At 37.8% G+C, this 23,878-nt stretch overlaps 1 protein-coding gene across 1 annotated transcript in view; it reads left to right on the top strand.

Moving 5' to 3' along the window:
• LOC150088919 (A disintegrin and metalloproteinase with thrombospondin motifs 9-like) overlaps nt 1-23,878 on the top strand; it is a 440,936-nt gene that overhangs the window by 336,610 nt on the left and 80,448 nt on the right. The window contains exons 19-22 of the mRNA XM_090370359.1: nt 1,042-1,168; nt 4,976-5,186; nt 9,696-9,860; nt 16,301-16,468. Of these exons, the coding sequence (XP_090226485.1) occupies nt 1,042-1,168; nt 4,976-5,186; nt 9,696-9,860; nt 16,301-16,468 (671 nt within the window). The remainder of the gene's footprint in view (nt 1-1,041; nt 1,169-4,975; nt 5,187-9,695; nt 9,861-16,300; nt 16,469-23,878) is intronic.

Genomic DNA, 23,878 nt, shown 5'->3' with positions numbered 1-23,878 from the left:
AGACTTTAGGACCACATATTTTTTTACTCTATGTTAAAGAGTAATAATGATGATTCATAAAATATTCAAGATTGTAATGAAGATCCTTATTCCGAATATGCAAAAATAATAATGAAAAGAATACTTAGAATATTCTGCCATTCACTTCAACTCTCATCAAGAAACGTGAGGGAAAAAAATCTCTTATCGCTTAAAATAAAAATATGCAGAAAGAAAGTATCAACTGAAACGTCAAATTAAAAGCTGACTGATGAATGGAAAGCTTAATCCCAGATTAAGAACAGTAATAAAATAAATGAACGATCAGCGATAGAAAAATATCAATGACTTCCATAACCTCTGACCAATATCTAAATTTGCTTGGCTTTCATTAAATCGAAAGTTAGCAAATCAATTGCAATTCACTAACTGTCATGATATGGACAGCAAGACTAGCAGTTAAATCCTCGGTTTCGCTCCTTGTCACTCATTTGGAGAAATTTTGATTCAAATCCCATCGGAGACTGGAGGAATTCTTAAAGACCGCTCCATTCTGGACTGAATTCCCAGCAAATTTCACTTTTCCATGATGTGCTCCTTGATTGATTTAGAATTGTCTGACAGCAAAACATTTGAAAAATTCAAAGGTCGATTTCAAAACTTCACACTTCAAAAATTTACTGCCTTTTGTTTTATAATTTTGCCTGAAACTCATAACTTTTTTTTTTTTTGGTTAAGATAAGAAAAATTGCACTATTTGATCAAAGTTTTTGTTGTTTTTTATATGAAAAACAAAAAAGTTCTAATCTTAAACCCAATTAAACTTATAGTAAAAAAATATTCAAAACGATACGGAAGTTGCGTTGTGAATATTCAACATTATCAAAGCATTAGTAAATGGTTTAGTAATAGATTCCCGAAATAAGGTTCTGTGCTATGCCGAGAGTGAACAGTAAAAACAAACATGTAATCACTTAAAATAAAAGTACTCTTAATTTCTTTACAAATAAACAATACTTTTTTGGTGGAAATTGCATTATACTGTTTTCTGTATTCATCCAGGAGAAAGATACTTAAAGCCAGTCTGCCTAAGAAATATTGATCGACGGCAAGTGAACGATGATCATTGCAGAGAATTTGAAAGGCCTCCTGAAAAAGCCCAGGTGTGCAACTTGCACTGCGTCTTAAGGTAACTGTAAAAAAAAAAAAAAAAAAACACACCCCAAGTGCTTAGCACCACACTTGATGATTTAACTTTCACAATGTTATTTTATTTCTGATAATGTTTGGGATTATATTTGGATCTCAACGTTTTTATTCAAAATACTGGCAACTATTTAAGCGATACTAGCAAAATAATAAGTCAATTATATATTACATTCATTTCTGATTTTGTGTGTATGCGGGGAACGGGACCAAAGGATGTGTCTCCATCAGCCACCCTCATTGAGGCGAAGAAGCGGGTCCTTGAATTTTATTTATTTATTTAAACAAAATAACTATATAGTATCGGTGCAAATACACCATAGTTAATCCATAAATTTGAACTACGTAAGTAGCGCAGAAGGCATCGTTTTAATTGTATCTCATATTGTGGTTGCCTTCACAACGAGATAGCGGTATTGCACTACTTCAAATAAATAACACTTCTCTAGTATAGAAGACTATTGTTATTTATTGTCAGAGGATACCACCACCCAGACGATCGTTTCGAAGCTACTGGGCTTCAATATCAGTGGGGGGGGGCAGGTACCCTGGTAATACCACATGCCATCACGGTTGCGAAGTTAAATCCACAATGAAAGATGGGTGTTGGTAAAAATGTAATTTGAAAATAAAATGCACAAGACATTCTTATGGGTTTTGGTAATTAACTATATAGTATCGGCGTAAATACACCATAGTTAACCCATAAATTTGAACTACGTAAGTAGCGCAATGATGAAGCCCAATAGCTTCGAAACGATCGTCTGGGTGGTGGTATCCTCTGAAAATAAATAACAGGAGTCTTCTCTACTAGAGAAGCGTTATTTATTTGAATAGTGCAATACCGCTATCTCGTTGTGAAGGCAACCACGATATGAGATATACAATTAAACGATGCCTTCTGCTCTACTTACGTAGTTCAAATTTATGGGTTAACTATGGTGTATTTACACCGATACTATATAGTTAATTACCAAAACCCATAAGAATTATGCCTTGTGCATTTCATTTTCAAATTAATTAAAATAAATAAAATTCAAGGAACCATTTCTTCTCAAATGAAATTAAATGAAATACGACGTATTGCCGACTATTTCGCTGGAGGACAAATTCATGATCGATATTACTGAATTTTTAACTTCATTAATATTCGTTCCCGTCAAAACGGCAAAGAGCCCCTGGAAATAAACTGAGCTAAATATAATTAAACTTTCCATTTGCATTTTAAAAAAATTAAAACTTAGTCTTGGTCTGTATCTAAAGGAACAGTTCACTAGAACAGTATCAGAATTCGCATCTTTATGGTTCAGTATTATTTTTTGAAGTTATGTGCTATGCCTTCCTTGACTCATTAAAAATATCCTTTCGGTTCAGACAAGACTCGATCGATTAAAGTAACAGAATTAATAACTGGATTATATTACTAGTTTTAGACATTACAAAATTACCATGAATTAAAGGATGTTCGCTACAAAAGCTCGAACAATTTTACTGTTTCGCATAATAACAGCGTATCCGCGAGGACTTTACTAGTAGCCTTGATTTTTAAAATTAGAAGGAAATTAAGATATTACAGTATTATTAAATCTAATATGCACTACAGGCATGTGCCTAGTTAGTGTACAACAGAGCAGTATACAGTACATGCAGATGCATAAGATTAAGGCATTAACTTTTAAATAAAAAAAATTTAAATGTAAGTGTAAAATGACGTGTAAATTATACAATAAAAAATAGTACAATATGTACACTGATAGTACATATTGTATTAGTTTTTTGTTTTATCAGAAAATCAGTTCAATACTAGGAAAAGAATATAAAGTGTTCATTGCTTTCCTCTAATCCCATATCAGGAAAAAGTCAAGAAATATTACATAAGCAATCCATCAACAAGTCAACCGGTTCCAGATAGCTCTGTGAAACACTTTCCTCTCCAAAGAAAGATCAAAGTTATGCTGGTTTGTATGCACCATAGTTCTTTTAAAGAAGTTCTTGGATATCTGTAATCTTGATCTACCGATATGGAAAGTAATCTTCTGTCTCGTAGCTGCCATCTGTGCATAAAAGCTAACATGGCATAAGAGATCTAGCAGATAACTTGATCAGATAAAATCATATTTTATCTGATTTATAATCAGATAAAATATGATACAGCAGCAGCTTAAGGTCCAGGACAGTTCTCAGTGCTTCCAGAGATAGCAGCTAAAGTGGGAGCACAAATCAGAAAAGAAGATTCGGTGATAGAACATAAAATCGCATCTAGAAAAACCGCGAATGAATTTCATTTGCAATAATTCTATTTTCTGTATCCAAGCTGTACAATAAGGGTTCCATATTGGGGGAGCATACTCCAATACAGGAAAGAGTTTTTTTTTTAAATATAAGCGACTGTCCTTATATAGAGAACCAAGAATCTTTTGAACCTGTATGTCTGACGTTTAATGAAGCCTTTTTGTTGCCTGGTTCAGCATATTTCGGATATGTTTATCAAAATCACATCCTAAAGTAAATAACTCCCAGATCTTTAGCATCAAAAACTCTGGGAAGTGGAGTGCCATTCATGGAGTATTGATTTTCCCTAAAATTTAGCTCTCCTTGATACTGCGAACGTAAGCGAACATTTCTTAGGGTTGACATCAAGTGAAAGAATCAATAAAAAAATTATGGTAGCTTGAAGGTTATTTGTATCGATTTGACTACTGATAGGCGAGTGAAGTTTCACATCATCAGGAAACATTAATATTTCGATGCCATCTCTCAGATAAATGTGATCGCCTTCGACAAGACAAGTTTCACTGCTAATTTGGAATAATTATACCGTATAAACAAATATTTCAAACTTAGTATTCCAAAATGTGACAGCCTATTTGGTTACAGAAGGAGAACTTAGAGCTAATATGATGAGTACTGACTCCTCATTCTGTACTTCTGGTTACAAGATATAAATCAATACTAAATCATAAATAAGGTGTCGGTTGGCGCATGCGCAATCTTCCACTTTTTTTTTTTTTTTTTTGAACTGCGTACGAATAAAATATCTCAACTCTTGCTTGCGTTTATCAAATACAAAAGTACTGTCTGATATGAAAAAAAAACTTTTCTATCGGAATCTAAAATTAATAAAATCATAATTCAAATATCTCTGCTCCAATTCGGATTTTTTTAAAGTCCAAACCTTTATACTCAATAGTGGACGAAGTGAAGCAATAAAAATCTCATTCCTGATCCGGTGATTTTCTAAGCATGTGATTAGAAATTGACTGTCTCGGTCAATTTCTAATCACATGCTTAGAAAATCACCGGATCAGGAATGAGATTTTTATTGCTTCTGTTGCGAGGGGGGGGGGGAGATGTTCCTTCTGCGATTTCACTTAACTATGTAGGTTTATAATAAATAAATAACATCACATCCTTTCTTCATCGATAGAAAATTGGCTAAGCAATTGTATTTTAGAATATTTTTGAATCTAGTAACTCACATTTAATTTTAATTTACAAAAGCCATTTTTCGTTTCCATAACCAGTAATGCTCAAATTAATATTTGATTTATAAAAAAAAATAATTAGATAAAACTGCAAGATTTCGCGTCATGCAGAGACTTTTCTGGTCTCACGAACCAACAGGGAGCGACAGTGACACGAATAAACGATCCATACATATGGCCTAATTTTTATGTTACAACCTTATCAGAATGGAATGATATTGGAACAAAACGCGAATCTAAAATTTATTTAAAATGAAGATCATTATTTTCGCTGTAGTTTCACCTCTAAAATATTCTTTCAACAGATGGCGTATTGTGCAGCCATTAGACTGTTCAGTGTCGTGTGGACGAGGCATCAGAAGGCGTATTGTGAAATGCATGCAAGAGATGGACACAAAAGACTCACAAGCGGTCCCAGATCAATATTGTGACTACTTGGGACCAAAGCCTGCATCAGAGGAATCCTGCCAGGGTTGGTGCAACAATGCTCACTGGGAATTTGGAGACTGGTCCAAGGTAAATATAGCTATATTCTACCAGATATTCAAAAGAAATAACGATTATTTTCTTTAATTTCACAATTTTCATATAGTTCTATATATACACTGGTGTTCAAAGAAAGTGCATCACCCCATAAAATTGTAATTGTCGTCCGAATAACGTAAGTATATGGCAATATTTCTTACAGATTGCATCAGATAAGATTGACACGCGTACGTAATGACGTAATATTGCATTAGCTGTTACTTTCAGCTATATAAGCACTCTCTGCAAGATTCAGTCATTCCTTGCTTTTGTCAGGATGGCGAGTTACGTGCAGTTGACGCCACGAAGAAAGAGTGCTATTGTTGCTTTACGTGAGGAGGGATGTTCTTCCCGTCATGTTGCTTATAGAGTATACTGTATTGTAATCAGTCGACAGTGAGTAGATTTCTTTACAAACTCAAGAATACTGGTTCTGCTAATAGGAAAAAGGAACCGGACACAAACGAGTCTCTACGCCAAAATAGGACCTCATTATGAAGCGCTTATGTCTTTAAAAACCGTAAAGCTTCTTCGTCTGAGCTGAAAAGAGGATGGGAAGAACATACAGGAGTGGTAGCAAGTGCAGTAATAGTCAGAAGACGACTCTTCAAAAATAGACTTGTAGCCCATCGTCCTAAGAAGAAGCCCCTCCTCCCACAAAAAGTGAAAGTCCCGATTAATTTGGTGTAAGGAGCATGTCAAATGGACATGTGTATATGTAAAGGGCGGCTCCTAGAACTTTTGTTCAACTCCGCCTCGTATCTCTGTGAATAACAGTATCACTACAAATGGGCCAGATATGTGTGTGACGTAGATTTGTGTGTGTGTTCTGTTCTGGCATCTTGGCTACCCAGGAGCATCGGTCACCTGGACAGATGATTCTGGGTACTCGTCCACACCACAGGAAGGTGAGCCAGTCCATGTAAAGAACGTACTGTCTCAAGAGAGACTCTGTCCCACCTGATGTTGCCCGAAGTAGGCCAGGATCCTCTGGGGTGGGGGGGCCCATTCCAGAGGAAAATAAAAAACAAACAAAAAAAACCCATCACCCTGGTGCTGGATATGGAAACGAAATGAATAAAAATGAAATAATAAATGAAGCAGAAGAAAATAAAATATGTATAATAAAAATAATACAAAATAAAATAAATTAATTACAAAAAATAATAAAATAAAAATAAGTAAAATGGAAGAAGGTAGTGGTGCTGCAAAAAAAAAAAAATACCAAGTAAATTAGTAAACAAAAAAAAAATAATAAAAAGGAGTGGTGCTCAAAAAAAATAATTTAAAGATAAACACATAAAAGGTAGTGGTGCTCCTAAAAAAAATATATAATAGTAAATAAATACATAAAAGAAAGAAAGTAGTGATGCTGCTAAAAAAAAAAAAAAAACCGCGAAAGAAATCACTTAATTTTGTCTGCAGGCCAAGGAAAAATTTCACTTCTTGAGGATTTGAGTTTATATATTATTAAAGATCTAACCAGCTATGCATCAGCAGGACCATTGTGCTGCATCCTGTTGAGATCTGTCGACACTGAACGCCTTCGTAGAAATACGCCTTGAGCGAAAGCCTGAAGAAACAGATATGACTCCGAGCTTTGAAGTAGAGAAGACTCCTGTCCTGGTTGAAAATTAGTAAGCGCATGAAGAGGAAGTCTGAGATCGTCATACAATGATACAAGATGTGATCCCAACTCTCTGGTGATGCACACGAACAGAGGTCTGTTTGTGATAAATTGAACCTAAAAAGACTCTGGTTCATCGATCCATGTCCTGTCAACAGGTAGGACGTTAACATGCCCATGCAGAACCACAATCGAACACGTTTATCAAGGAGAAATTAAACTTGTGGTATAAATTTTCTCGTTGTTGTACCAATGGGAGCTGTATCCTATCGAGACTGCCAGATGTTAACTAACTCGTTCCATAGTCTCCTTTCTCTTTTAGTATCATCTTGAAGGTTGATGGTTATTCCAAGAAATTCGGTCTCAATCTGGATTTTCAGTCTGTATAAAAATCCTCTATAAGTAACTTACAAGTCTAGAGGTAATGTTCTGGCTAGTACTTGCAGAGCTTGGGTCGAGACTGTCCTGCATGCCTTAACCAAACATCGCAAGATGGTTCTCTGCAAGGAGGCGAGTTTTGCTTTGAAGTGTTTAAGCCATGCCCTGTGAAACCACGCACCGGCAGCATACGTGACCAGAGGGAGGAAAACTGCATTGTAATAGATCCTTAAAAGTTTTTCTGGAGAGCCCCCATTCAACACGGGACACCCTAACAATTGCACCAGTAAATCTGCTTATTTTAGATGACAAATTTGTCAAGTGAGGAATAAAATTGAGACTGGAATCAATTACCACCCCTAGAACCTTGTTCTCTTTAACTATAGGGAGACGAATGTTGTTGATCTTGACCAACGGAGGAGGAGAGATATCCAACTTTGATCCAAGAATCATCATCTTTATTTTTGACAAGCTGATTTTAAGCTTATTGGTCACAATCCAATCGTAGAGATCCCGGAGAATAAAATTTGCGGTAGTTTCAAGATCGGCCCTAGAGTTACCATTTACCAAGATGGTGAGATCGTCTGCATACGCTATTATTCTGACGTTATCGAAAGATTGGGAGAGCCACTGCTGCAGCACCATGTTCTATGTAAAAGGACCCAATATAGAGCCCTGTGGGCGCCCTCTACATACTGATCTTTATACTTGGCTATGTTTAGCCTTGACTATTATGGTTCTATTGGCAAAGTAATTACGGATTAAAAAGTAAAGGTGGTTGGAGCACCTAGCCGATTGCAGATGCTCCAGGACGCTCTCCCACCAAAGGGAGTCGAAGGCGCCCTCGAAGTCGATGAAAACGAGTTGTTTTCAGTCGATGTACCGAGTTTTGAACTGAAGAGACAAAGTCCACAAGAGCATTCTCGCAGGAACGTCCAGGACAGAACCCATATTGACACCTTGAAAGCAGATCTTGTTCTACCAGTAGGGTATTCAATCTAATGGCCATTAGTCGCTCTAGCAATTTACCCAAATTAGCCAGCAGAGCGATCGGCCTGTACGATCTAGCCGCTCCAGAAGGCTTATCCGGCTTTCTGATCAACATAACTAGAGCGACCTTCCAAATTTCCGGAACAGTTTCTTCCTGAAGACACGACTCTGATAATAAAAATGTTTTCTACAAGATCTAGTTCTGGGCATTTCTGAACATTAACTTTATGCGAGACAGCCTGCAGTTCATCCAACGTAAAAGGTTCAGTGGTTGTTGAGGACACACAAGATTCATTGTCTGATCGGATTTTAGAATGAACAGCTAAGTCTGAGATAGGATCATCCAACGGGAAAAGAGCATCTATGATTGCATTTGCAGAATCATGTCAGTTCAGTGTTTCCACGGAGTCCGCCACAACTGAGCCAAATGGAGCGTGTCAAATGGATCCCCGAGCAGTGGAAGTCAGTTATTTTCTCGGATGAGAAGAAATTCAACCTGCGTGGCCCTGATGGGAAACAAACGATTCGCCGTAGACGTGGGGAAGAATACCATCCAGACTGTATCGTGTCTACAGTGAAATTCCCTACCAGCCAAATGATATGGGGGTGCATTTCGTATCACCTACAGTTTATAAAAGGTTCCGTAAATGCCAACGGATACCTGGCTATATTGGAAGGCAAATTGCTGGCAACCATTAGAGACCATTTTAACCTAACCTGCCAAGTAACTCAATCTTTCAGGACGACTCTGCTCCTTGTCATCGGGCGAAAAGTTTAAGTAGGCACTTCTGTAGTTACTTTAGCTTCATTTCTGCATTACAGGTTTTACAGTAATGTGCTTACATTTGTTACAGGTGAAAAAACGGTTGGAAGACTGTCCATTACAACTCTTACTTGGCCAGGAAACAGCCCGGACCTGAATCCTAAAGAGAACTGTTGGCATCGTGTGGAAGTGGAATCTGCAGTTTCCAGAAAGAAACCAAAGACCCTTTCTGAACTTCCGGAAACCATAATTCGTGTTTGGAACCAACTATCAGTTGATTATCTTCAGAAATTGATCTTGTCAATGCCTTGACGGTGTGCTACTGTCATCAGAGCCAGAGGTGGTTCACCTAAATATTAGTTTGCACCTGGTGAACTTTTCATTTTGTTTTCCATTTAAAATGATAAACTGAAGCAAAGTGAGGGCTTCGATAACATTTCAGCCATAATTGTCGTGTTTACCAAAACTGTTGTATAAAGGGGGCAAATGCTCATTTTGGAATATTTTGAGAGCACCTGTCAAATATTACTTAGCTTTGCCTTAACTATTAATAAATAGCTTTTGTTTATATTTCTATTTGTGATGCTAGTCATTAATGTCACAACATACCATCGCGAAAAAGGGTTAGAAATGTGAAATTCCTAGGTGATGCACTTTCTTTGAACACCAGTGTATATTTTATATATATAAGTAAATATCGCTGTACAAGTTAGTGAATTAATCAAAATATTTGCTATTCCAGTGTACCGTCACCTGTGGAAGTGGACAGCAACAACGTAGCGCCACTTGTGTTGATGACAATAGTAAAGTACTCTCGTCTAAAAACTGCAATAGTAGTGAGAAAGTAACTACCAAGCCGTGCAATCTGGAGGAGTGTCCACAATGGGAGGTGGGAGATTGGACGCCAGTGAGTTTTGCTTTTCAGTCACTTCTGTAGTATAATTTTATATACTTTTACATTTAATTATATCTGCTAAAAATAGTTACACTTCATTTTAAAACTTAGGAGGAGTTCTATATTTACATTCTTTGACTCTTTCCCTTCCCTTATCACATATTTTAATCAGAATAGTGATAAACTGTGGAGATAATCAGTGATAATATGAAAAATGAATTAACCACAAAAAAGAAGTCAAACTTATGAGTCTTTACAAAGGTTCCAAGATCCATCTTGGAACCTTTCAAAAATACAATTCTTACGCAGCGTATTAATTAATCTTTTACACAAAGATAACACGACAACGGTACTGTAAAACAAACCTCATGCTACGGGAGCTGAACGTTACGGTGTCACACTCCATCAAACTGGCTTGTTGAAAAGCGTCGCTCTTCATTCCATATCATGAAAATCAACAGGTGTGTGTACTCTGCAATTGGAAGTTGAAAACAGAACTAAAGTGCAAAGATGTTATCAGTTGGATACGGAAAGAAAGCACCTAGAAGACGGTCCATCCAGTAGGTGACTGAAACGGTTTCAAGAAACAGATAGCATTCTTCACCCCCAAAGGGGCAAATAGGCCTCTGTTGAAGCATAAAATTAAATATCCGTTTTGCCATCCTTCAGGCAAAAAATGGAGAGCAATATAGAAACTTATTAATGTCTGTATGAAAACATTTTTATTTGTTCTTTCAACAGCTTATCTGGTGCAGTTTTCTTTTTTATGGAGATTTGTAATATGATGAATACTTTACGACCGCCCTGCATTTTTTTTCAAGTAACCTAAACATTTCATTATTATATATGGTAAGATTTATTTAATTACTTTCTATAGGGTGAGAACCGACCGGGCTAGCCGGGTGGGTAAAGTTCCTGTCTGGCAACCCAAAGGTCGCGAGTTCGAATCCAGCCTCGGGCTTGGATCAGAGTACCAATGCAAAAACCTTGGGAGGTGCATTATGGCCACAGAAGCCGATGAGCCAACAACTAACAAAAAAAAAAAAAAAAATATATATATATATATATATATAGGGTGATTTTAAATTCAGTAGTTATTTTTAAAATGGCATCGCTGGAGCACTGTGAAGAATAATAAAAGATTCGAGAAATGTTTACGAAAATTTTATACCATTTATTTTACATATTCAAATCTCAACATAGGCACCAGCACTATCAACAACCCTTCTCAATCTGCCTGCTATATTCTTTTCCTGAGTGCGAAACAATACACATCAACAATGCCAGTCACTCCCCTAATAATTTTCCCTCCCATTTCATTAAGTTGTTGGCTTTCTTTGTTAAACTGTTTTCTTGCCCCCACCCCAAAATCAATTTGGGATCAAATCAGTTCTGCTTTCAAGTCACACTGTTTGTCAATCTATCTCTTAGGGAAATTAATGCTACACTTTGCATAGAAATACTGAATTGGAGCAATATCCTGTATGAAAATCATACTGCAAGTTTTGGCAACGCATGACTTCATGAGAAATTTAAATTTTGAAGCACAGCGAGGTATCTTTCTGATTTCATCGTACCTTTTAAAGTAGTGGCTAAAAATTCTGTTACAGGCCATATCACATCACACGGTCATTACTGTCTTTCATTTGGTTTACTTACACACCTACATACACACACTTGCCAGCCTTGGCCTTATGCCTTTTCAAATACTACAGCCGCATATAGGAGAAACCCTAGAGACCGCAATTAAAACAAACACACCTTTCGTTTGGAGAAGTCAGGTTTGAATCATGTCGGAGACTGGAAGAATTCATAAAAGCATCTTCAATCAGGGCTTTAGCTAGCCGATGTAAGGCGGAGAGGCTAGGAATTTTCATCCCGAAGAACATACAAATCGGCCCGTGAACACACACTTGTACAGACAAATACCCATTGTGCAATATAAGCATACTGTAGATGCTAACATGTTATACAGTATAACAAGAACAAGGTTCCTACTAGTTCCTGTGGATCGTGATTTTTCTCAATAATGGCTGTTGTCTTCTAACGAAGCCTCCAATATGAAAATGGCTATATGTAACCAAATACTGCTCTTAAAGAGGCTCAGACAACCAAGCACGATTTCAACAAATTCCATTCTTCAATCAATTCCTTTCGGTATAAATCCCAACGATTGTGTTGCCATGTTTTTTTTTCACTTTAGTTCTGTTTTAAAAACTTTCTGTATAGAATGGCAAGTCATCCCAGTTTCACGCACAAGCACTTTAATGGATTCCTTGTGGTGGTAACATTTAATGTTCCATCCCTTCGAAATTTGACACACCACCATTTCCGAACAGCATTTACTGAGCACCATACTTCATTTCGTCTCGTTAGATGCACACTAGTTTATTTACAGAAATAAGAGTTATTTGCAATAGTGGTATCCTCGTGGAAGTCACTTGGAGATGGAGATATATTGGCGCTGTAAGGGGGTTAATCTAATCATTTCCAACCAAATACCAGTTTTGTGTTTCCTCAATCCAGTTTTGTTTCAGTCTGGTGATGTGTGGGCGGGCCTTGTCAACATGCAGGGTGACAGATTCAGTGAGGAGGCCTGTGCACTTACGACAAATGGCAGATTTTAGTTGAAACTAGGAGTCACAATGGTGGTTGCTCTTCTACAGGGCCCTTGTTCGGGGCGCCATAAAAAAAAAACAATGAAACAAAAAAATATACATATATAGTAATAGAGGCATGTAATGCAAGAAAGCAAGCATGTGAGCTTATGTAGCATCAGCCAAAAAAAAAAAAATTCACACAACGATTTCCTCTAAAAGTTTGTCCAGTTCCTCCTTGAATTTATTTAATCTATCAACTTCCACAACGACAGATGGAAATTTCTTCCAGCAATTAACCACCCGCTGGCTAAAGGCAAATTTCCGCACATCTATTTATGTTCCCTTAGGTTTGTAATCTGAGCAAGTGAAAGAATCCCATCAGAATTCAGCATGCTCAACCCATTCAAGACTTTATACACCTCAATGAGATCACCTCGCAGGTGCCTAATCTCCAACCAGCCGCTACAATTTGTAGAACTTAAGCCTTTCTCTTGGTAAGAGGATCCCTTCAATCCTCTCACAAATCTTGTTGCCCTTCTCTGTACACGCTCAAGCAAATCTACATCCTTCCTAAAACGAGGCCTCCAGACCTGTATGTAGTACTCAAAGCCTGACAACTGCCTTATACAGAAGAGATAATCGCCTCCTTTTCTTTGCTAGCAAAATTCCTGTATATCATTGACAAAACCCCATGACCTGTTCTTGCAGCTTGTCTGCATTGCTCAGAAAACTTCATATCTGACTGCACTATTACTCCCAGGTCTTTTTCATTTTATACCACCCTAAGTGTAGTACAACACAGTTGGTACGTTCTCTGGGGTTACTTCTACCCATATGCAGTACTTTGCATTTGTCAATGTTAAACTTCAGTTGCCACTTCTCAGCCCACCTGCCCAAATTTCCTAGATCCTGTTGCAGTAGCACACTGCCATTACTGTCATTAATAACCCTGCGAACCTTTGTATCATCTGCAAATTTCGACCCTAAGCCTGAACCAATATACCTTCATCAATATCATTGATAAATATACAAAACAGTGGGCCCAACACCGAACCCCGTGGAACTTCACTAATAACATTAATCCACGAAGAGCAGCGCCCACTGATACTACCCTCTGTCTTCTCCCACTCAACCACCCTTTTATCCATTGTAGTAACTTACTCTTAATACCATTCTGCTCCAATTTGTACAGTAGTCTTCCATGCGCAACAGTGTCAAAAGCTTTCCTGAAATCCAAGTATATGATATCAAAATTATTTTTTTGCATCCAGTTCCTTTGTAACCACATAGTGTCTAATCAAATTTGTCAGACAAGACTTTCCCTTAACAAACCCATGCTGTGTCTGAATTATTGCTGCGGTCTTGTCCAAATGATCCTGCAATGCATCTTTAACCGGTGACTCCATTATTTTACCCGGAACAGAAATAGTTAAACTAACTGATCTGTAATTACTCGTGTCACCCTTCGATCCCCCTTTGTGAATTGGGGATACATTTGCACAGCTTCAGTCCTTGGGGACTTCCCCTGAGTCCATTGGGCATTTATATATCCTTAATAAATGGGCGCCGAAATACCTTGGTCCGGCGCTGCTCCTCTATCTAGGAATTCCACAAGAAGAATGTCTTTAACGTCCCAGAAGGCAGTCAACACGACCTTTCCTGCGTACTCAGTCGCCTTAAACTTTTTTTCCCACTGTATTCACGTATGCTGCTACTCCATTGACGTGCCCTTGGATAGATGACGGGGCAGTGACGAGAGCTGGGTGAATCACTGTACAGTACCCCTGAAGTTTCTTCAGGAGTGAAGCGGTGTAACCAGCTTCCATAATCTGTCACGACACGACGCAGAAAGGCATTTCCCTCATTTTGTTAATGACGCATGGCTCTGCAGCCAATTGCTCCCAATAGCATTACATTCCAGTCCATCTTAAAGCACCTTTTTCGACAAAGCTATCTACAAGGAGATTTTTTGAGGCTTTAAGGGCAAGACTGGCGATCTTTTTACCACTATGGTAAAAGGATCGCTATTTTGCTGTACATATTAGGCGACAGATCGTGTGATGTAACTGATTATTTCTCGTTGGCATTCACTGATCGTGATTGACAGCTGGGCGTCCTCCGTTCTAGCAGCCTGCTCAAAAAGGGATATAATACACTTTGCAGAAAATCGATGCTTTTGCCTTGAATTTTTAAGGGGGAGAAATTCACGGTGTATTTTTAAGAACAGTTTATAAACTGTTACAAAAATAATACATTTTAATATCAAAAATAACAATAAAAGAGCTAGGCTGAAAAAAGGGCAATGCTTTCCGTATGCTGTCGCTACTGATGTTGCCCACGAATCGTCTCTCATTTCTTACTTTCTCGCACCTAACTTATCTTAATGAAAGTGTTGTGTCCAGTTAAATTTGAAAAATGGAGATTGGTAAGGAAAGGTTTTATTTATAATTTGCCGTTAAAAGAAGACAATTTGCTCTCTTATAATGTTTCATAAAACTAACCGCTGCAGTTAATCGCAGCTGCCGTGTCTGCACCGCGGTAGTCGACTGAGGAATGCTGAGGTGCGATATGCCGTTTTGCAGCTAGCACATATTCATCTCTTTGTGCAGTTCTCAAAAAACCTCTGCACATTTCCAGAGGAATCATTGTGCTCTTCCCTACGGACTATACAATAAAATCGAAACTAATGCAAAACATGTGTATAAAACGTGAAATTAATTTATAGCAACCTATTCCACATGTTGCTGTTAATACTGTCACGAGCAATTAAAAAAGAATAATAACAATCACTTGATGATTATCCCAAATTATAATTTTTATTTAACTGACTACATTTTATGTGAGCCTTGATAAATCGCCTGTGATTATTAAATGGGCATGTCATACCTGACTATCTAAACAAAAAGTGAATCTGAGCTCCTTCACACCTTTTCTATGCTATGTTCTTTTCTAAACACCTCTTTTAAGCCCTTATTTTCAGAAGCATTAAAGTTCATACTTCTGAAAAAGAAAATTTTTAATCCTTTAGTCCTTGATGGCTCTGTGTATGCACTCGAAAGAAGAGGCCGCCTTCATGCTTTATTTCAACCACTGGACGGCATAGTTTTCAGTAACTATAGCGAATGGCCCTCACAGATGGCAATGATTATCGAAACTAAGAATAGCGTAATTTTCTTAAGAAAGGCAAAACTTCAGAGAAGCAAACTTCTAAGTGCAATTCAAAGGCACTAGTGATATACAATCAAGCGCAATGGATGTGAGAAAGCCAACAAAACTATACTTAGTTTTGCCATCAGATTTAAAATTGATAAGCTCTGTACCCGAAACATTCATCATTAAAAACTGATGCTACTCATGCAGAATAGCGTTGGAAAAACAATCTAGCCCACTGAATTTACAATGACAAAAAGAAATTTTATTTTGTTTATAAATTAATCTGACAATAATTAGGCGGCTTTGAGATACTTGCTAATGAAATTTCATCCTTTGTAATAATTATTAATCCAATTTATGTTAAACGAATTGAAAGTGATGAATATACTGTAAATAGAACCTTGAGAATTAAAAATGGACAGGTTTCTTTTCTATTTCTGCCTAGCTCTCATATAAACATTAATCTTTTTATTGGTTATTTTTATTATTGTATGCATGATGTGTGTAACTGTGAAGCAGTCTGTTATTCTAAATTACTAATATTATAATAGTTTTTTGTGTAGTGTGTTATAAATATTCAGTGTTTAGTTATAGATTAATTCATGTAGCTCTTAACAAGTTTCTATTCCGCCAAAACTCTCTCCAATAATTATTTATTTTCTAATTTCTAATTAACGTTTTTGCATTTTGATACTTTAGTGCTCCGTCACCTGCGGAACAGGCATGCGTCTTAGGCCATATTGGTGTCAACAGGCAGACAAGCAAATCCATTCCATTTACTGTGATTCCGAGAACATCCCAGAGTATAAGGAATCCTGTCAGTTAAAACCATGCTTTTTCAAGTGGGTGCATGGAGACTGGGGACCGGTAAGATAATTTCGTGGTAAAAAGAATGTGGGGGGGAACCTGTTAAACCACTTCTGAGAAACATACATCATTACACATGTAGTCTAAAAACATTCGTGAATATGTCTGAGGAACGAACAGTGCCATTCAGAAATACTCTCCTCCTCAATGATACTGAACGTCATAGCGTATAACATTTATTTCTCTCAAGTGGCAACTCTAACCCATAAATACATTAAGAAACACGTAATTATGTGTTTATTTTCTTATCGTGACATTAGCGACCCTAGGGGTGAGCTCACGGAATCATTAACTTGGAATCACCTATTCCAAAATTAATGACTCTTAGTTACCGAATACATCGTTTTCGCGACATGATGGCGCAGCATATGTAGTCCATGAAGTTGGGATATCATCTCACATCGAGGTGAGATGTGAAAGTTCCCCTAGATGTTAAAAGTAGTCTGTTCTCACTCACAATTCACTTCAGTGAATTGTGAGTGGAAACAGACTACTCTCCTATATGTTATACGTTATGACGTACTGAAGTGAATTGTGAGTGATGCTTCACTCACTTCCGTAAAGGAAGTGGTACAGCAAATACTAAAAGTGACTGCCATTTTTCATTTCATACGTTCACTGACACGGATGATATTTCTTTTGTGCCAGTGTTGTCATGGTATTCCTATCATAGAGAATTTTGCAATAGTGGCCGCGGATCTACAGCAGTAAACACTTCTGTGGTATACCGGGTGCCCTTTAACTGTCATACTGACTACCGGACATCTGGAATGCGATATGGCGAACACATACTGACATCATTACACATGTAGTCTAAAAACATTTGTGCATATGTTCATGAATGAGGGGTGCATGTTTTGCACCCCTCAAGCTGGGCATAACTGAGGTGGACGCTGGTATCCAATCGTGCATGAAGAACTTAATGTGTCTGCATATGACCAATGGCACAAGCATGACGCAATCAATGTGATTAACATTGATTGGTCCCTGCACGATCCGATCGAGTGAGGAAAAGCTTCACTCGATCGGATCCAGTGTAGAGATTATACAGAGTTCACGAGTTTATCCTTGTGTTGTACACTACATCCTTTGGTTATTGGCGTTGTGGATGAAATACCAGAGTAGAGTGGCAGAAGACTCGTCAAAGTTTTTTGATTAGTCATTACAGCCACTCTTTGTTCACGACTTGAATGTAGATGATCATGCAAAATCTGTCACGCACAAACGTGGGAAGGTGCAGTGTGTGGTGATGACTGATCATATCGCACAAAGTTTAAGATATTCTGCGCCATATGCAGAGCAAGAAGGTAGCCAGGATCGACACAAAAATTGTAACTGGTTATTACGGCGGGGAAGGGAAGAAAAACACATGGAAACCCATTCTTCCTACACAAGCCAAGTGACAGGAAGGCACAAGGCTTGTATAGGCTTGTGAAAATAGCTGTTTACTAGGCATTTTTGACTAACATTTGTCCCCACAGATCATCATCATCAGCAATTTTCAATCCACTGCAGGATGAAGGCCTCTCCAACAACTTTCCAGTTCCTTCTGTTTTGTGCAATGGCCATCCATTTACTACCCACAAACTCATGAATTTCATCTGTCCATCTCCGTCGTTGTCTTCCAGGTTTTCTGCTAGCTCCTCTTGGGTACCATGCTGTTATTTCCTTAGTCCATCTGTCATCATGTCTTCGAGCTATGTGTCCTACCGAAGACCATTTTAGTTTTGATAAGAATGTCCTTTACTTGAGTTTGCTGCCTAATCCATGTGTTTCTCTTCTTATCTAACAGTCTGATTCCCAATATAATTCGTTCCATTCTTCGCTGTGTCGTTCTCAGCTTCTCTTCCATTCTTTTGGTGAATGCCCAAGTTTCACTTCCATAAGTCATGGTGGGGAGTATACATTGGTTCATTATTTTATGTTTCAGACAAATTGGGATATTGCTTCTCAGTATATATTTCCTGAATGCTATCCATCCAAAATTTATTCTTCTATTGACTTCCAGCCATTTATCATTATTACAGCCAATGACTTGTCCCAGATAAGTATGACTCCACCTTTTCAATTACTGCTCCTTCAATCATTATATCCTTTTCTGTGGCATACTTGTTCATCATTACTTTTGTTTTAGCCATATTCATCTTTAGTCCAAAATCCTTACTAACGCTGCATAACTGATTAAGATTTTCCTCTAATTCTTTGGGATCTTGGCTTATGACGACAATGTCATCTGCAAATCGTAAATGGTTTAGGTACTCTATTCACATTGACTCCTTTCTGCGACCAGTCTAATCTTCTGAAAGCTCCCTCAAGGGCAGCTGTAAACAACTTCGGAGATATTGTGTTTCCTTGTCGAACTCCTTTTTAAATTTCCTACTGTCTTTGTCTAGTCTAATAAAGGAGGTAGCGTTATCATATATTTTCTTCAAAATCATAATATATGATTTTGAAGGTATCTATGCCTTGTCTTTCCAGTGCCCGAAACATTGCCTTATGCTGTTTGGAGTCAAATGCCTTTTCATAATCCACAAATTCCAGGCATAATGGTGTCTTATATTCATTTGCTTTCTCCATTAGCTTAACATTACCTGAAGGTGATCCATAGTTGAGAATCCTGTCCTAAAGCCAGCTTACTCTTTTGGTTGATTCTCATCAAGTATTCTTTCTAATCTGTTAGTAATGACCCTTGTGAACAACTTGTAGATGTGGGAACACAAGCTAATTGGTATATAATTTCCAATTTCTGATTTATCTCCTTTCTTATGTAGCAAAACTATGATTGCATTATTCCACTCGTTAATTTTAACAACTCTACAGTAACTTCATCATCTTCCCCTGGGGCTTTCTGATTCTTCATTTTCTTCAACGCATGTTCTACCTCATCAGGAAGGAGATCGGGCATGTCGTATGTGTTACTAATTTGCGATCCATCTTCCCCACTGCTGGCATCATTCCCTCGCTCCTTGTACAATTCTCTATAGTAGTCTTCTGCTGTTTGAATTATGCCTTCTCTGCTATTTATAAGTACTCTTCAGGTATTCTTCTTATAGAATACCTTCTTATAGGTATTCTTCAGTTTCAGTATCTACACAAGGCTTGTACAGGCTTGTGAAAATAGCTGTTTACTAGGAATTTTTGACTAAGATTTGTCCCCACAGATAATGTACCTTATACAGAAACGTTCTGTACATACTAAAGGAAAGGTATTCCGAAGAAAACTACATGACCAATGGAATTCAGAATTAGAGTCACAATTTGTTTGGCTACTGTAGCGAGGGTTTTCTCTACAACAAAATTCCTACGTGATTGTCACTGTATTGTGATATTTTTGATCGCCTATGTAACAACTATAAAATAAAAACCGAGCAATTCATCTAATCTTAGTTTTGTTTTCTTAAGTGAGATAAAATCTCTTTCCATTGAAACAATAAAAGAAGAATAGTAACCGGAAGAGAGTTGTGTACAGTCGCCAAAGAAAGAGATTTCAGAAAAATGGAGAATCAGAGAAGCACAACAGGAATCAAAAATATATACACTGCTTATTTTTGTATGAGAAAACTTGTTCAAGAAAGATCACCCTGAGATTAGAACAATGGTTACGATTGTTGTACCCCCACATCGTGTAGAAGTAAAAAGGCTTGGTTTCGAATTCAGTAATAGTTTTTCTTTCCTCGGAAATCAGTTTTTCATCCAGAAAATGGACAAACCAATCGGAGAATACAAGCAATTTACGCACAGTACGCTATCTTACAGCCTTAGTTGCTTTTCTTTGGCAAAAAAAAAAAAAAAAAAAAACAACAAGGCCATTATCACTGTGTATACTGCAAATATTTTAGCCTATACAGATGTCAGCGGTCTGCACAGAATTCATTTCAAAAGTGAACGCCGAAATGAGCACACGGAAAGAGAGTTTCAGAGAGGATGACAGTGGGGAAAATACCTGCGTGCTATTCCTCAGGAATAAAAATACTTAAGTCTACAATTGGCAAAGTGTTGAACAAATGGAAGTCCCAGAGGCAACACAGATGAGCCCAAGAAAAAGCACGGCAGGCATAAAAATACTGACAGTGGCCAACGCGCCATGAAACAACTGGTTACCTCATCTCGCCATCAGACTTTGGAGAATCTAAATTTGAAGTTACGAGTGGCAACAAGCAAACCTGTGTTTCCACGACACGTAACAAAAACAAATACGCGCACACTGAATTTGTGTTACGGATCAATAGAAATCGATCCTGTGGAGCGATGAGTCATGCTACAGTAAGATTGAGTCATGCTGCCAGTAAGATTAGCATGTTTAGGTATGTATGATGGCCCGGACACCGCTTACTACGTGAGTATGTTGTCCGAATTGCATGTTTGGAAGAGGAGATATCATGATGATCTGAGAATGTGTTTTGTATTATGGACTGAGTCCACTGGTTCTAGCCAATTCTGTGTAGATTGTGGTAATTTTATGGAAGCGGCCCCCACGCCATTAGTTGTCGTCATTAACATCACGACAAGTCTTTATTTCACAAAGCAGGATTATGAAAGCCTGATTTGAAGAGAATAGTATCACATCATTGCAGTGGGCAACACAGAGTACCGACCTGAACCCAACCAATGGAACGTGTTTGAGATGAACTGGAAAGCAGAATTGGGGAAAAGGTGTGAAGACCCTTCTCGTTAGCACAGCTCACGATTGCTTTAAAGGAGGACGGGAGCGCAATATTATCATCTTTCTACAACACATTGAACTCAAAGATGGGCCAACATGCTATTAATTTCTTTGAATAAATGCATGTTTTCACCATAAGTACTCTTTGACTTTTGGTAGAATAGTGTACTTCTAATTCTATATTTATATTTTGAGCTAACAATAGATTACCATTCAGCAAAAAACAAGCAACTGGGCTGCAATTTTCGTTAGTCAAATAAGCAAAACAAGATGGAACACTGATTGCTACACTGCATGATTTTTATATACTACTCCAGAATGTTCCATTCTCTTATCTAAAATACGAAACAGTGAATGGCTTTTATATTAAAAAAATCTTTTTATAGTCTTTGTATTTGCCTGTGATTGACCTAATTGTGTTTTGTGCTCTGTGTATTAATGCTGTTAATAAAGAAATAAAGTTACTTTAATTTAATATTCCACACACTTTAATATTTCATCACAGTGATATTCCAGACCGAAGATCACTATGATGCAGCCGAAAACAACACGTATGCCAGGTTACAATTGAGCACTATTTTTGAGATTGAGAAAAAGCAATACAAGTAATTATAATAAAATTACAGTTTAAACCATTCGAAAGACTGCCTAAAGCTAATTACTTATTACGAATTATTTTCAGCATACTATAGGACGCTTCACTAGTCAGTTTTATGACCGCCATTCAAAGTTTACTTGCACTTTCTTTTCTCAAAAAAAAAAAAAAAAAAAAAACCAACAAATGAAGCAATCTCTCACTGTGGTCACTGCTCCGTGTATCCTTCGTAACTCAGAGATACTTGTTTCATCGATACGTTAATGATTCGAACATAGCCTGGCCCGAACTGTTCAACTCTTTCACACCTTCAAATCATCGGCAAACCTTGACATCTTCCCTCATCAGTATTATTTATGGAAATTAGGAATTGTCTACAGCCTGGCCCGAACTGTTCAACTCTTTCACACCTTCAAATCATCGGCAAACCTTGACATCTTCCCTCATCAGTATTATTTATGGAAATTAGGAATTGTCTACCGCATCTCTTGCCATGACTGCACTAGCTGCTACATCGGGGAAACTGGGAGACGGCTCGGCAAACGTTTTTCGGAACACAAAAGAACCATCCGCTTAGCGGACATAGAACACTCGGCCATTGCCGAACACTTCTGGTCAACCCGCCACGACATTGACCCGCACCGCGACATCGTGATTGTAGATAGGTCCCGCCACTACCGGCGACGCGCCTGGTTGGAATCGTTGAACATCACATGCTCTAATACCTCAGTCAACAGAAGCAGTGGATGTCGTGTCCACCCTATTATTGAAGCAACCATTTTGATGAATTACAAACGTTGGCAACGTTCACATACGTCACAGCCACAGGCTTCAACATCAAACAATTAACCACACAGTTTCATATACATGACTGGCAGTACACCCTCATGTTCCACACTCTTCTGTTAGTTTGACTGATGAAGGTTAATACCATAATACCAGAAAGCTTTTATACTGTTTGTATTTAATATGTTTTACAATTAGTATTAAACCTGTCATTATTTATTCTGTCTTCCGTCTGGCTCTGTGTCACAATAATAATAAATCCAGAGCGCACAGGCCTCTTTAATAATAATATTAGAAATAGTTGGAGACCAACACAGATTCCCATGGACCTCCACTTATTTTGTCCACATTAACCTCATTTAGCTATCTTTTAGCCAGTCTGTGATCCAGAGTAAAATCTTACGCAGCCTTCCATGAGGGCCAGTACCAAAAGCTTTACTAATATATGTATATACAAGTGAGTGTTCATTTTAAAACGCAACCGGAGTTTTTCATTTCGTAATATTTATTATAATAACAACCAAATATGTAAAACCCAGTGAAATAATTACTTAAACACAAGTCACAAAAGATGCTGGAAGTGCTCACCATTCTACTGAATGCAAGCATCTCTCGTTTCACCATATTCTGTGCCAATAGACGAAGAGCTGTTTGATTTATTCTTGCAATAGCCTCTAAGATGTTCATTTTCAGTTGTTCTGGCGTAAGGGTACTGTCGTATACAAGTCCCTTGAGATGGACCCATAGAAAGAAATTTGGAGATTGGTCGAGAGATCAAGGGGGCCATCAGCCCTGTAAAATCAACTGTTCTCCAAAAAATTCTCGTTCGCGCGGTATGTCAAGTGGCTCCGTCTTGCTGAAACTAGGAATACCTCTCATCGGCCTCAAAAAAACGATAAATTGGATTAAAATTTATCATCACATCATTTAATAATGATGTGATGCCGCAGTGTCCTCAAAGAACATTACACCGATAATCCCGCACAGTGAGTGCACACCAAAAGCAATTTTAATCGAATGTAATGGACTTATATGATAAGCAGGAAGATTATCCCAACTCCATAATCGATCACTCTAACATAGCCGCTTAGATGAAACCATTGGAAAACAATGTTTTGTCTAAAACCCGAATGTTGTTATGAACAAAGGCCCTAAATCAATTACAGTAACGGAGACACTGAAAGCATGATCGGTTGCGCTTAATTCATGCATAGCATGGATATGCTCTCAAATTCAGCAAACGTATAGTTTTATGTGCACTACCTAAAGACATGTTCTTCTGTTGGGACAGTTTTTAATGGTTTAGAGAGTCAGCAACAAACTGAGCCTCACATCTCCCAGCGCATTGTCGTTTAGGACCGTGCGG

Source organism: Mastigoproctus giganteus, chromosome 3 (genome assembly GCF_048544385.1).
Source record: "Mastigoproctus giganteus isolate SK-2022 chromosome 3, ASM4854438v1, whole genome shotgun sequence".
Taxonomy (NCBI): domain Eukaryota; kingdom Metazoa; phylum Arthropoda; class Arachnida; order Uropygi; family Thelyphonidae; genus Mastigoproctus; species Mastigoproctus giganteus.
This window is presented reverse-complemented; position numbering and strand designations above follow the sequence as displayed.